Below are 15,638 nucleotides of genomic sequence, written 5' to 3' on the forward strand. Positions count from 1 at the left end.
AAAGTATGTATATATTAAACCCCTTTCTGGAGACAAAGGTAGATAGGAGCCTTGATTTCCGTGGGACCTTTGCCTAAGTTTTGGGTCAGGACTACAGGATATAGCCTTGGTACACAAAATATTCAGACCAGTGGATGGATGATAAGAGCTCCTTTGCTAGAGCAAATGCTTCCAGAGCTCATGCAGGGATCTCAGGAGAGAACGCAGCTTTAACACACCCCTGACCTCTGGGAATTATCTGCCATCTGGGCAGTGTGGAGGCAGCAGAACCATGGCTCCCTGAATTAGACGGGCCCTTCAATAACAAACAACAAAAGTGGGGAATGACTGTTAAAAGCAGAGGGAGTGCTGGGGAGAGTGCTTCCCCCTGCTGAGGCCCTGTAGGAATCAGGGTTGGAAGGCCCCAGTATGAACATGACTGCCAAACCCAGAATTTATTTTTCAGATAGGGATGGTTGTGCCTGGGGTCCCAGGAGGGAGGCTCAAAGGCAGATGGATGGGAAACAGGAGAGAAGGGGCAGGGCAAGTCAAAAACATGCACCCCGTAGAGGAAAACATCCCTCATGTGATTGCCAAACCTTTCTGCAGCCCCACCCAGACCCTGTTAATTCATAAGTCTTCCCACACCTGCAAATGAGAAGCATCATCTCCTCTGACCACTGATTGCCCATCCCGGCTGTTCAAAATCCCCACATCTCCCAGCTGACCCACCCCTGCCCCATCTTCAACCCCCAGGGAATATTCACCCACCATCTAGACTCCTTTCAAGCTGCAAAATTATCCTCTGAGGCCATGGAAAGTCCCACCGATCACCTCCTGTGTTAGATGCCAAAACTCTTCTAGGGGGGTGTTTAGGTTTCTTTTTCAAACAGCTACTCTCTCTACTTGCTTTCACTCTTGAGGAAAAGGCTTTGTTTTGCAGATGTGGCATCCATTGGCAGGCCAACAATAGCAAGTACATAGTAGGAGGAAAAAATTAAGTTGATCTATCTTTAATGCTCATGCTTGGAAGGGAGGGAGAAGGAATTAAAGTCATAAACATTTTATGACCCCAGATCTGTAATCTGAGTACTGAGGTCAGCCAGGGCCCTCCTGACACTGCAACAAGCTGCCTCAACAAGGCTCATCCCTGCCGGGACCTCCATTATGAAAAGCCACCCCACACGCTGATGTTTTCTTGGCAGCCCTTTGAACAGAGGACTTTTGAAATAAGCTCTCCTGGGTGGAAAGGACTGCAGCTGTATTTTCCTATGAATAGTTGTCCTAGGAAGTCATTCCTGACCCTTGTCTCTCAGGCCCATGCCGTCAGGATGTCCCCAAGCCCCCTGGGCATGTCCTAACTGCCAGCTCTGAAGTGAATTCACAGCGGAGTTCCTTCACAAAGTTAGTAAGAACTTCTTTGGGCGGGATTTCTTCCAACCGTGGCTCATTAATCCACAGTTATATGTGCTGCCCTGCAACAACACTGTGATCTATGCAGAGGAAACTTAAATTATGCTCTTTAAATTACTCCCTTTTTATCCTTCCTCATTATTATTAATAAAAACATGCCCAGTAAGCTCATGTATCCTACTCCTACTGCTTTGGATGGGTTTCAAGTCTTTTCAATGACACCTCATCTAACAAATTCACAAAACAAAGAGTGTGAATGAGAGATGCCGTCTTGCTTGGCTCATGATGTTCTCATTACTGCCTTCGCTCATTTCTCAATCTTCTGAGGTAATTAAAGTCTGGAGCATTGACAGAAATACTGAAATGTTTCAGTGAACCTGCTCCATCACTCCTGAGGCAGCAAGACTAAGGAGGGTAATTGGGCTCCACTCAGGTTCTGCATCTCAGGCGGTGCCATTGAAGTTCATCCATTAGGCTTGTTTCAGGCCAGCTGTGTGTGTGTGTGATGATGAATGGCATGCTGGACTCATGGCATCACAGTATGCAACCCCACGTAGGACCCGTATTGTGCTCATGATTTTGGTTCCTCAGTTCTCTGGCTGGTAGGGTTTAGGAAGAATTGCTAAGACAGGCCATTCTATCTGGATTGAGCAGGGAGAAGGTGATTTGCGCCCCTTTGGTATGACCCAATTTGGTGCTTATGCAGCCTCTGTGTGGAAGCACAGGTCAGCACAAAGCAATCAGGTGATTTGGCACAAGGTCACCCAACTGAAACAATGGTTTACTTTCTCAGATTAAAACTCCAGACCTTCCCGGCTCCTAGCTTTGTGTTCTAACTTGTATAGGAACACAGTGTTGCCTAGTAGCTCGAGTATGGGTCTGGAAGTCAGGAAAACTAGGTTGCTATTCCTTACTCTGGCATGGATTTGATATGTCCTCTTGGAAAAGTCACTTAACCTCTGGGTGCCCACAAACAAAGTTACAGTGTAACAGATATGTGAATAAGACCTGTCATTTTTGCCACTGTAACACAGCCATTTCATTGCAACATACACAATAATCAAATACTAGTTAGAGGGTTCAAGGCCAAACTATTCAGTGAATTTCTAAAGGCCGACAGCTGAATCTATTGTCATTTTTCTCTGTCATCCTCGTTCAAGACTTCATGCACCCTGGAGTCTTGGCAGTTCTTGGCAGTTCAAGACCAAGGTACACAAAAATTGTTCTCTACGTCATTCCAAAAAGGCACTAAACTCGATTGTTAAAAACAACCAACCAAGACGACCAACCCCTAATATCACCAGCAAACTTTTGTCAAAGTGTGGGTTTTTTCCCTGTAACTTTCACTTACTTTCAGAGAAGTTCAGGAAACATAACCAAGCAAAAACTGAGGGTAAGATTTTCAAAAGCACCAAGTTACTGAGGCCTGTTCTAAACATGGTTTTGTACTGGTCTGACTCTTTGGGTTAGGTGTGTGAGGAGTGTATTGTGGGGTTTTGTTACTGTTGTTTTTGTTTACCAAAAGAGTTATACCAGTACAACTCCAAGTGTGGTCACAGTTAGGGCTTCTCTACATTACAGTGCCTTGGTTGGTATACCTATGCTGGCATAGTCTCCTAGTGTAGACACAGCATAAGCCAGCAGTAGTTCTGCCACCACAGTAATGTTCCTGAATGGCATTAGCTAAGCTGACTGAAGCACTCTTCTGTCAGCACAGTTGTTTTTGCACTAGGGATTTTGCTATGGAACAGCAGGGATGGGTGGGTGTGTGAGTGCGTGTGGTGTCAGTAAACTCTGTTGGGTAGATGAGGCCTTCCAGCAGTATGAAGTTTTCTTATACTAATACAGCTTATTCCCTTTCCCATATAGGAAGCACCTTTATACCACTCTAAATGCATCTACGAGGGGGTTGTACTGATTTAACGGCACCAGTATAGGTTGAGAGTATAACTTGTGTGTAGACAAGCGCTTTAGGAACACAAGTTTCACTGAAAGTCAACAAACTTTTTGACCTAAGTCACTAAGGGCTTGTCTATGATACAAAGCCATATTGCTTTACTTCATTAAAGTAGTACAACCTCTCTAATGTGGGAATGGTTATATTGGTAAAAAAGTGCTTTATGTCAGAATAGCCATGCATGTATGGGAAGGGGGATAACTATGCTGATAAGTCATACTAAACATACTAATATAACTGCATCCACATGAGAACTGTTACCCGTATAGCTATATTGGTTTAAAAACACATACACACACACACACACACACACTCCTCACCAATATATTTATACCTGCATAACTTTTAAATGCAGGCCAGGCCTAAGGTTCTTTTAAAAATCCCACCCATTGTCTTACCATAGCAAGGCCCACTCCACTGAAGGCTAAGACACTCAACATGATCAGGGTCCTCTCTGTAAAGCGACTAGTTAGTCTTCCAATTACCAGACCCTGGACAACCTAGAAAAAGAGCAAACACACATATATGTTAAGTACTATATGAAATATCTTATAGGGCAAGCTATAGGGGTGGAGCTGTTGCTAGTGTTTCAAGCAAGGGTCTGGGAGTCAGGACTGCTGTACTGTATTCCCAGCCATCACTGATGTGTTGAGTGACCTCAGGTGAGCTACTGACTGCCTATGCCTCAGTTTTCCCATCTGTAAAATGGGAATAAGTGTACATCACTATCTCAGTGGGTGGTTGCAAGACACATTTCGTTAGTGTATGTAAAGCACTTGGACCTGAAAGGCACTTGTGATTCAAAGTGCTGTATTATGAAATTCATTCTAGATGAAATTTACCCCGTGCAGAGGACCAGCACAAAACCTATGTGTCATTTAAGACCTCTATGTAGGGTTTAAATGGATTTAAATGTTTTGTATTCCAATCATAAAGCTACACAAATCTGCCAGAAAGATATATGATATCCTCTAGGGTGTGGATTTTCCCATTAAATTGTGTTCTTATTAGAACTGGTCAAAACTTTAAAATGATTTTTTTTAATGTAAAATGCCTTTTATACCAACATGAACATTTTTATGAAATATAATTCATTTTGGTTGAAATTTTTCTTTTTGATATATGTTGCCATTTTTTCCCTGAAATTTTCATTCTGATGGGGGGAGGAGGAACACACTTGACTTTCCTTCTCTTCCTGTGTTTTTTATAAGTATAAAAAAGTATCCCTATGGGTTTTAAAACTGGAAAAAAGTGAGAGAGTAGGTTATTCTCCACCCTGAGTGGGAGGGAAAAAATTTAAACAATTTTTTTAATAAAAAATTAAAACCCTCATGAAATATTTCAAACACAATGAAAAAATATGTCTTTTGACTCTTTTCATAAGATATACTTACCTTTTCCCATCCAGCTCTAGTAACTATGATTTTATTTTGCTCCTTCCCCCCCGCCTGAGAGTGAGTAAATACTATAAATATAAACTAGGAATACCAAATAGATCATCTTCCTATACAGTGATTCTGAGTGCTCAGTACACTCCTCAAGACAGTGTAATAGACATTTTAATTTAGGGACAGGCATGATAGAAACATCTGTGGAATACTGGAAAAAGTAATGAATTTTTAACAAAAAAATGAAGCGACACTAGCAGCAGTTACTCCCAGCCTTTGTCTTGCCTATAATGATGATAAGCTCTTTGGGGCGCAGGTAGTGTCTACACTGAAGCGCTACAGCAGCGTCACTGAAGTGGTGCAGTTTTGCTGCTGTAGCCTTTTAAGTGTAGACACGCCCATAGTAAAATGCCTAAAACTATGAGGCCTTGATCTTGGCTGAGACCACAAAGCACTACTGGAAGGTAAAGACTGCAACATTCAATAACTATATTAAAAAGAATGTTGAGGTTGCCAAGTCAAGCACTCTAAAGTGAGGAAATACTAGAACTAAGGTTGCCCATGTAACCTTAATTCAGCCCCCTTGTGTGTATACATTATGATACAAGCTTTAATTACATGATCACATGCTATTTTTTCCATAGGGCACCTGTTTCACTGAATGCACATAAGGGCCCTTTGCTGGGGATTAATCAGGATTAGGTAGTGAAAGAGACTGTTGGACCCCTGATTCATTTGTTCAGAAGTGAAGAAGACCAGGGCTAGCAGGAAGGGAAAGGATAATCTCATGGTGAAGACAGCTGAATGCCTCCTTGGAGAATTTGGTTCTCTCTGCTTCTGGATTTGCAAAATTGCTGAGCACTCACAGCTACAATCGAAGCTGAGCTCTGAACATATAAAATCCTATAAAAATGCTAAATACTCTGAAAATTCAGGCTCTTGGGCCAAGCCCCACAAAGGTATTTATGGAAGTTAAGAGCCTAAATACCTTTCTGGCTCAGAGCCATGGTGCATGAAAACTAGTGAACATTTTGGCCTTAATTTCTCTATACTTCAGTTCCCCACCTGTAAAGTGATGATAACAACAGCATCTATTCTCACAAGGGTGTTGAGAAGATAAATTCATTGACGTTTGTGAAGCACTCAGAGGTTATGGCAAGAGCACCACAGGTATGACCACGAGGAGATTAATTATTGTGTATTCAGTGCTGGGTTTGTTGATGTGCAATAAATGAAGACTGGGGTCACCCACTGAATGTGAAGGATAGAAAAAAATATTGAATAACTGGCCTTCACTGAATGAGGCAGGGATCCTGTGGACAAATAGTATGTGATCATATAATTAATGACCTGGCACATTTTGGATGCAACTAGGTTAACTAAAGAGTGTCATGTGAGGTCTCAAATAAAAGCCAGTGTCACACTGGTCATCAATATTATTGCAAAATGTATGTATAGATATTGTGTAAGGATTTATGTACAGAAACAGAAAATTACATTTTTAAAGTCATTGTCTAGGGCAGGGGTTGGCAACCTTTCAGCAGTGGTGTGCCGAGTCTTCATTTATTCACTCTAATTTAAGGTTTTGTGTGCCAGTCATACATTTTAATGTTTTTAGACGGTCTCTTTCTATAAGTCAATAATATATAACTAAACTATTGTTGTATGTAAAGTAAATAAGGTATTTAAAATGTTTAAGAAACTTCATTTAAAATTAAATTAAAATGCAGAGCCCCCGGACCGGTGACCAGGACCCGGGCAGTGCGAGTGCCACTGAAAATCAGCTCGCGTGCCGCCTTTGGCACGCATGCCATAGGTTGCCTACCCCTGGTCTAGGGACTGGTCACCAGCAAGGGTGTAAAAATAGGTTTTCTGTCAGACAAGAAATGTTAATCTATCCAGCTGTTTACATGTATATTAAGTATTGTATGGTTCACAACGGGTCGCCTCTCACAAGGCTAAATTGGATGATAATCCAGATTGTAAAAACTTCAGAGAGAGAATAGTAACAGGAAGAACCAAACAATGTGGGGGGCATGGGTGACTCATGAACCACTGGCTTGGGGATGCTAGCTCCCAGCCCCACCCCTTCCACCTGAGCCCCCGCTCCTTCCATACCCCCCCACCACAGCCCAGAGCCCCCCCTCCCACTGCAGCTACCAGCCCCCACCCCAGGCTAGTGCCCCCAGCTCCGGAGCAGCAGGAGGGTGGGTGGTGCAGCCCCAACCCAAGCCGGGGCCACTACACAGAGGGAGCTGCAGAGCGGGAAACAAGAGCGGGCCTGGGCATGGAGCATGGGCAGGGACAAACCTGGCTGTTTGGGGAGGCACAGCCTCCCCCAGACTATGATACCTGCTGCCCATGGCCAAGGGGGGGAGGAAGGGAGACCCCCTATCTTGAGGTGCACATCAAAGGTTTGCTCTAGTGTATTTGGGGGACAAAGACAACACCCTGGCATCCTTCACTGAAGAAGTAAATTGCATCTACTTCATGGAAGAGAGGACTCATGCAGGCCTAGCTGAAAACCCTGGGGAGAGCTTTGGATAAGATAGGCTTCTTTGGACAGGAGGGTAACTTGTCAGTAAATTTTAGTCTTTAGGAAGCATGTATATAACCATGTATTTCCAATCTTCTTACTCACTCTTGCTTGAATCTCTGTTCATTGATAATGACCTTATTCTTGCTTTCACTAGAAACATACCTAAGTGCTGTGGTATTAAGTAAAGTGGTGATCCTGAGTGCAATCTTACAAGCTGGCGTGTGCTGTTCTCCTGGGAGCAGCAGGCCTGGTAATTCTGAGAACGTTCAGTGGGTAAAGGGGTGGGCACTACAGGGAATGCTCCCGAGGACTCAGGGGTTGGTGTGTGCCTGTTGCTAATGTGTACAGATAGAGGGAGGCCTGGAAGGCAGTGCTTGTGTTGCCTGAGGCTGGTGGTTTCAGGGAGCTGATCCACAGCAACCACAGACAGGACTTCCTCACGCTATGGGCAAGTGATGGTGATGTGCTTCACAACCTGGGCTACCCTTGGGGAGCGTCACAGCATTACCTGGCACCCTCAAGCCCAAGGTAGAGAATCAAAAAACTGAAAAGAAGAGAAAACAACAAATGGGGGGGGGGCAGGGCAGGGCAGGGGTGGAGGGAGAGAGAAAAAAGCACATCCATGATCATACCCTCAGTTCAGGTAAATCAACACCTGCACAATTACTTCGATGTACACCAGCTAAGGACCTAGGGTGCTCAAACTCTCTCTCTCTCTCTCTAATATATGAAATTTTCTCACTAAAAGTTGTCTGGGGCTACTGTGGTCTCTGTCCTTTGGAGCAGTCAGGAACAGGGGTTAAGCAGGAGGGAGTGAGCAGAAATACTTAGGCCTGGTCTACACTACGCGTTTAAACCGGTTTTAGGAGCGTTAAACCGATTTAACGCCACACCCGTCCACACTAAGAGGCCCTTTATATCGATATGAAGGGCTCTTTAAACCGGTTTCTGTACTCCTCCCCAATGAGAGGAGTAGCGCTAATATCGGTATTACCATATCGGATTAGGGTTAGTGTGGCCGCAAATCGACGGTATTGGTCTCCGGGCGGTATCCCACAGTGCACCACTGACCGCTCTGGACAGCAATCAGAACTCGGATGCAGTGGCCAGGTAGACAGGAAAAGCCCCGCGAACTTTTGAATATCATTTCATGTTTGCCCAGCGTGGAGCTCCGATCAGCACGGGTGGCGATGCAGTCCGAAATCAAAATCCAAAAAGAGCTCCAGCATGGACCATATGGATGTGATCGCTGTATGGGCAGGCAAATCTGTTCTATCAGAGCTCCATTACAGAAGATGAAATTCCAAAGCATTTTTTAAAAATCTACAGACAGAGGCCACAGCAGGGTCTCAGCACGCTGCTGCGTGACAAATGTAACGGAAAGCCAAAGAATCAAATGGACGCTGAGGGAGGGAGGGAGGGGGGAACTGAGGACTCAAGCTATCCCACAGTTCCTGCAGTCTCCGAAAAGCATTTGCATTCTTGGCTGAGCTCCCAATGCCTGTAGCGTCAAACACATTGTCCGGGGTGGTTCAGGGCATAGCTCGTCAATTTACCCCCCTCACCCACCCCCAGAAGTAAAAGGGAAAAAAATCCTCTCTTGACTCTTTTAAATGTCACCCTATGTTTACTAAATGCTGCTGATAGACGCAATGCTGCAGCAGTCAATGGTAGCATCCTCGCTCCCCCTCATGGGTGGCTGATGGTACAATATGGCTGATATCCGTCGTCATCATCAGCCTTGTGGCAGATGGTGCAGTACAAAAGGACTGGTATCCATCCTCATCATCAGCCCATGAGTGCTCCTGGCTGGCCTCCGGTGAGGTCGGCTGGGGGTGCCTGGGTAAAAAACTCCTGATCATTCCTAGTAGATGGTACAGAACGGCTGGTAACCATCTTCATCATAGCAACAGGGGGCTGAGCTCCATCAGCCCCCGCCTTTCATGTGTAAAGAAAAGATTCTGTTCTTCCTGGACTATCATAGCAGCGGGATGCTGGGCTCCTCTCCCCCACACTGCTTAATGTCCTGTCTGGACTGCCATAGCAGCTGGAGGCTGCCTTCCCCTCATTTTATCTCACTAACAAGTCACTGTTTCTTATTCCTGCATTCTTTATTACTTCATCACACAAATGGGGGACACTGCAACTGTAGCCCAGGAAGGCTGGGGGAGGAGGGAATCAACAGGTGGGGTTGTTGCAGGGACACCCCCTGTGAATGGCATACAGCTCATCATTTCTGCGGGATCTGACACAGAGCAGCTGTGCTCTCTGGTTCTCTGATACACTGGTTCTCTAGTACACTTGCCCCATATTCTAGGCAGGACTGATTCTATTTTTAGATACCATAAAGGAGGGATTGACTTGGGGAGTCATTCCCATTTTTGTCTTTTGCGCCCCCGGCCGATCTCAGCCAGGGGCACCTATGACAGCAGCAGATGGTACAGCACAAAAGAACTGGTAACCATCATCTCATTGCCAATTTACAATGGCATGGTAGATAGTACAGAACGGCTGATAACCATCTCTGCTATCATGCAAAAGCAAATAAATGCTGCTGTGTAGCACTGCTGAATCGCCTCTGTCAGCTGCATCTAGTACACATATGGTGACAGTGACAAGAGGCAAAACAGGCTCCATGGTTGCCATGATATGGTGTCTGCCAGGGCAATCCAGGGAAAAAGGGCACGAAATGATTGTCTGCCGTTGCTTTCCCGGAGGAAGGAATGACTGATGACATTTACCCAGAACCACCCGCGACAATGATTTTTGCCCCATCAGGCACTGGGATCTCAACCCAGAATTCCAAGGGGCGGGGGAGACTGCGGGAACTATGGGATAGCTACGGAATAGCTACCCACAGTGCAACGCTCCAGAAATCGATGCTAGCCTCAGACCGTGGACGCACACCACCGATTTAATGTGCTTAGTGTGGCCGCGTGCACTCGATTTTATACAATCTGTTTTACTAAACCGGTTTATGTAAAATCGGAATAATCCCGTAGTGTAGACGTACCCTTAGCATACCCTGGCCCTCTCAGCAATGGGAGGATGGGAAAAGTGGTGAAATAGCTGCATCCATTCTAGTTACCAGAGGCTGATGAGAATGTTGCATTGGAGCTGCAGCAAGCCACAGAATAAATACTGTGTGACACCCTAATATTGGCCTGCAAGGCTATGTCAATGTATGGGGTGATTGTCAGAATAGCTGGGTGGGCCAGCTGAGGTGGGAGCAGTCTGTCAGAACTACCAGGTAGCTGGGAATTCTCCAACAAGGCAGCACCACTGAGCAGACTAACGTTGCAGCTTTGATTAGGAACCTTCTTTGGTATCATCTGGTTAGGCCCTTGCTTGTGGGCTCTGGTTGATTGGCATGGACCTATCACAGGACTTGCAGGGAATGACATCAGTGCTCACCAGCTCAGGCATAGGGATGACTCACTAGTGAGGCCAACTGCACATCATGCTGTGCAATGGCAGGAGGTGGTTAGTGGGGTGATCATAGTGCTACAAGCAATTTGTGGTTCCATTCAATGGAGGGAGGAGAAGTGGCTGAGTAACGCTTCTCTAGGCTTACCTTTTTAAAAGTGTGCAGTCATTAGCCTGTTTGAAACATTCCAGTCTAACTAATCAAATCTCAAGGAGAGGAATGCCATGAAGGCCTGTTACTGCTGGAGTGAACCTGCACCTTTGCTGAGTCATAGCTGCTCACCCAACAGGTATTGTAATGAGATCTGGAGTGGAGATGAGCCCCTCCCAAGGCTCAGTTTGATCTCTGTGTGACTGACTCAGCCACAGTGAGTTTCTAATACCGTATTTGAAATCTGAGCTACTTACCTTTTCACATTGATCAATGCAAGTCTGAATTTTCTCAGACCTGAACTGAGTGTGTGTCTTTATTTAATTGGGTTACACCATACAAATCCAGCCCATTCCCTGCCTCATTTTGTCTCTTCCTCATCTCTCTACTGCTGTGGTGACCGGAGCTAAATGCTTGACAAGGATTAAAAGGCTATCCTGTCCCAAAGTCTCCCACTACTAAATGGAACCTGGGACATCCCTCACAATGACAATATGCTATTTACCGTCCTGCAGAGAGTGGGTCTATATTGCAGTCTTTGTGCAAAAAAAATGTTTCACTGATTGCAGAAGGGCGTTTAGTATTAAACCTAGATTTCCCAGGCTTGGATGGATGTTGGTAATACCACTTAGCACTAATAGAGCAGATCTTAAGATGCTACAACTTAAAAGTGCAGCACAAAAGTTAATCAATAAATTCTTAAACAATGCATACGCCTGCGTGGTCTGCTGCTTGCCACATAAGTCAGCCCATGATTTCCCACTACTAGGAAGTTAGTCAATTAAGAGAATAACTTCACTAAAGGTACGAATTACATTAGTAGCACATGCTCCTACCATGGCCCTGCTTTTCGTATTTGTTTTTAACTTTGTGCTGGTATTGTGAAAATGGCAGTATAAATAAAGGTGGTTTTTTTAAATTTTTGCTTGCAGAAAACAGAAAAATGGCAGTGGACCTAGTCTGAGGTTTTCCACTTGAAACAGGCTTACCCCTGACATGAAAAGTTTACCATGAAGTTTGATACTTACATGGTTTTAAAGTAAAGCTCAGACCAATTAAGCTGTAGCCCTCACCACCTCATTTCACATTAATACCAAATGTATTCTAAGTTTAGAGCCAATGTTCAGATCCCTAAACCACCATATTTCAGACCCATTTAAGGGGCAAATCTAACCCCATTTCAAATGTATGTCTAGTGCTAAAGTGAAGACCCTGTAAGTGGCAAGCCTTAGGTCACTTAGGGTAAGTCTACACTGCAGTTAAATACTGGCGGCTGGCCTGGGTCAGCTGACTTGGGCTTGGGTTACCCTTTCACAGGGTTCCAGAGCCCAGGCTCCAGCCTGAGCCCAAACATCTATACTGCAATTACACAGCCCCATAGCTGGAGCCCTGTGAGCCCAAGTCACTTACGCAGGCCAGCCATGGGGGTTTAACTGCAGCGCAGACATACCCTAAAATATCAAACGCTAGACTCCACATTAGACTCCACTTAAGTGGAGAAAGTCACTTGATTCTCTTCAAGAGCAATCCTAGTTCAACTGGCAAGTCTCAGAACTCTCAAGCCCCAGGTCACTTCACTGGCCTGGCGTTTGACGCTTAGGTACGTTTTGCTTAGGCAAAGACAACCCTGCGGCAGCGAGTCTCGGAGCTTGGGTCTACAGACTCAGGCTCGCACTACGGCACTAGGAACAGCTGTGTAGAGGTCTGGGCTGGAGCTTGGGGGACAGGGTTGGGCTTCAGAGCCGAAGCTCTAGCCTGAGCCCAAATGTCCACACCGCCGTTTTTAGCATAGTAATGCGAGCCTGTGGCTGTAGACCCGAGCTCTGGGACTCACTGCTGCGGTTTTAAAATGCAGAGTAGACTTACCCTAACTAGTCAGAGGATTTCCGATAGAAACACATTTCTGCAGTAAAGTGCAAATTTTAGACTAGGGGGCAGTGTGCTCTACTGGAAAGAGCACTGGACTAGGGCCCAGGAGACCTGGGTTCTATTCCCAGCTTTGCTGCTGAGTGGCCTTGGGCAAGTCCTTTCAGTCGTTGGGTTTAGAGTGGGAGTGGTGGCCTGTGATACACAGGCAGTCAGACTATGGTGGTCCCTTCTGACCTCAGATTCTATTATGTCACTTCTCTGTGCCTCAGTTTTCCCTGTAAAGTGGGGATAATGATCCTGACCACCTTTGTAAAGCAGTAGGAGATGGGTAGTGTTGTTCAAAGTAGCTGTTCAAGTCCCAGACTGTCAAAGCCGCATACTTTGGATGACTTATGCCAACTTGACACCATTCCTCTTCAATACAAAACAGATGTCACGAGGCAAACCTCACATCACTTACACTGCAAACTTCACCCATTTAACAGCCTTATAGTTTTTCCCCCCTCTGACCTTGCTTACATGCTCTTTGCCTCTCCAGTCTCCCATGTGCCCATTTCCAATCCATCTCTTGAGTCAGGTTACACAGCTCATAGCTGGGGAGTGGGAGAGTATTTCCAGTGATTGGCTAGGGAATTGTTTCCACTGAGAATTCTGACTTGATCTGCCTTACAGCTGGAGGAAATCTGTCCTGATTTGCAAACTAATGCAGCCTCTCAATCTCTAAAATGAGTGGGTTAGACCCTGAGCTGGTGGAAATAGGAGTAGCTCCCTTTATTTCAGTGGCAGCTACACCAATTTATATCAGCTAAGGATTTGGCTTAGTGACATCCACATGTCAGCCAGCTGAGAACTCTCTTGTGCTCTAAAGTTCAGCATTACCATTATATATTTGTTGTCCATTTCTAAGTAAATTCATGCCTGCAGTTGTCCTGTGCACACTGCAGTTATCTGATTTATGTGTGCAGTTATTTGCACATGCAGGCTTTTTTTGGGGAGAGGGCTTGTGTTTATCTACAACAGGGGTGTGCAAACTACGGCCTGCAGGCCGGATCCGGCCTCTAAGGGCTTTGGATCTGGCCAACGGGATTGCCCCCCGTGGCGCCGTGGGCCCCACGCTGCTCTCAGAAGTGGCTGGCACCATGTCCCTGCAACCCCTGAGCCAGGGGGGCAGAGGGCTCCATGCGTTGCCCTTGCCTCCAGGCACCGACCCCCCGCAGCTCCCATTGGCTGGGAACAGGGTACCTGGAGGCACAGCAAGGGCAGCGTATGTGGAGCCCTCCGCCCTCCCTCCCGCAGGGGCCGCAGCGCTTCCTGGAGCAGTGCAGGGCCAGGGACAGTGCAGGCATGCAGGGAGCCTGCCCTGGCCCCGGTACCCTGGAGCCGCTTTAAGTAAGTGGCGCCAGGCCGGAGCCCAAACCCCTCCTGCACCCCACCCCCCTGCCCTGAGCTCCCTGCTGCACCCTGCACCCCAACCCCTTGCCCTGAGCCCCCCCGCACCCCAACTCCCTGTCCTGAGCCCCCTCGTACATCCTGCACCCTTCATGCACCCCAACCCCCTTCTCTGAGCCCCCTCATGCACCCCAAACCCCTCCTCTGCCCCAACCCCTTGCCCTGAGCCCCCCCTGCACCCCAACTCCCTGTCCTGAGCCTCCTCGTACATCCTGCACTCCCTCCTGCACCCCAACCCCCTGCCCTGGCCCTGCATACAATTTCCCCACCCAGATGTGGCCCTCGGCCCAAAAAGTTTGCTCACCCCGATCTACACCCATAGTTTTGCAAACATAGTCACTCTGCAAAAACAATTGGTGCAGTTTTAGAGGCTGGGCTGAAGCTCCTTAAAAACTCAGCCCTTGTTGCACCGATAAGTCTCCAAGGGTACGTCGGCGGGTAGCGATTGATTTATCGGGGATCATATATTGTGTCTCATCTAGACACGATATATCGATCCCCAAACACTCTCCCCGTTGACTCCAGAACTCCACCAGAGCGCACAGCGGTAGCGGAGTCGACGGGGGAGCCGCAGCCATCGATCCCGTGCCGTGAGGACGGGAGGTAAGTCGAGATAAGATATGTCGACTTCAGCTATGGGAATACCGTAGCTGAACTTGCATATCTTACATCGACCCCCTTCCCCCCCTGCCCCCGGAGTAGACCAGGCTTAAGAAAAGCCTTGATGGTACTGAAAAAGCAGCAGTGGAACGTGAGTGTTCTTTCTGTCTTCGTGTTCTGAGCTTCTTCCTTGCATGTAGTCTCTGTTTCAAAGAGCATGCCTTGGGCTGTCTATCATGGGCTTATTCTTACCCACATGGTGCTGACCTTTGTCCTTTGAAGTACTGTGAAAAGAGATCTTGCAGAAATCTGGTCTGTCATCAGGGAACAAAAGAGGAAGGAAATAGTTTGCAAGTGAAATTACAAGAGCCGCCCATGGCTGTGTACACATGCCACAGGTAAAACAGCTTGATCTGTTCTTCTTGAAAGACAGATAAGCCGCTGAACCGCCAGTGGAAATATTGATCTGGAAACTCCCAGCAAATACTTTTAAGCAGTGAAATCTCTCTCTAACCTCCATGCTCCATTTGCAATTTAAACATTTATCCACAGTACAACAGTTGTTGGGTGAAAGAGAGAATGACTCTTTAGTCCAGTGGTTAGGGCACCCAACTGGCAGGTGGGAGACCCAAGATAGGTAGACACAGCAAGCAGCTGCCCAAAGCAGCGTGTCACAGCACAGGATGACAAACTTGGGCTTGTAGTGCTACAGGTAGTGTGACCAGATGTCCCGATTTTATAGGGATAGTCCCGATTTTTGGGTCTTTTTCTTATATAGGCTCCTATTACCCCCGACCCCATCCCGATTTTTCACATTTGCTGTCTGGTCACCCTAGCTACAGGCCAGTGCTAAAAATAGCTGAGTAG

General features: G+C 46.5%; 1 protein-coding gene across 10 annotated transcripts in view; it reads right to left on the reverse strand.

Annotated features, from left to right (window-relative positions):
• Positions 1-15,638, reverse strand: part of SLC22A18 (solute carrier family 22 member 18) — a 140,124-nt gene that overhangs the window by 6,441 nt on the left and 118,045 nt on the right. For all 10 annotated transcript variants that reach the window (XM_039536179.1, XM_039536185.1, XM_039536184.1 and 7 more), the window contains one exon: positions 3,748-3,849. In XM_039536179.1, coding sequence (XP_039392113.1) covers positions 3,748-3,849 — 102 coding nt within the window. The remainder of the gene's footprint in view (positions 1-3,747; positions 3,850-15,638) is intronic.

The sequence above is a fragment of the Mauremys reevesii genome, linkage group 4, assembly GCF_016161935.1.
Source record: "Mauremys reevesii isolate NIE-2019 linkage group 4, ASM1616193v1, whole genome shotgun sequence".
NCBI classification, from domain to species: Eukaryota; Metazoa; Chordata; order Testudines; family Geoemydidae; genus Mauremys; species Mauremys reevesii.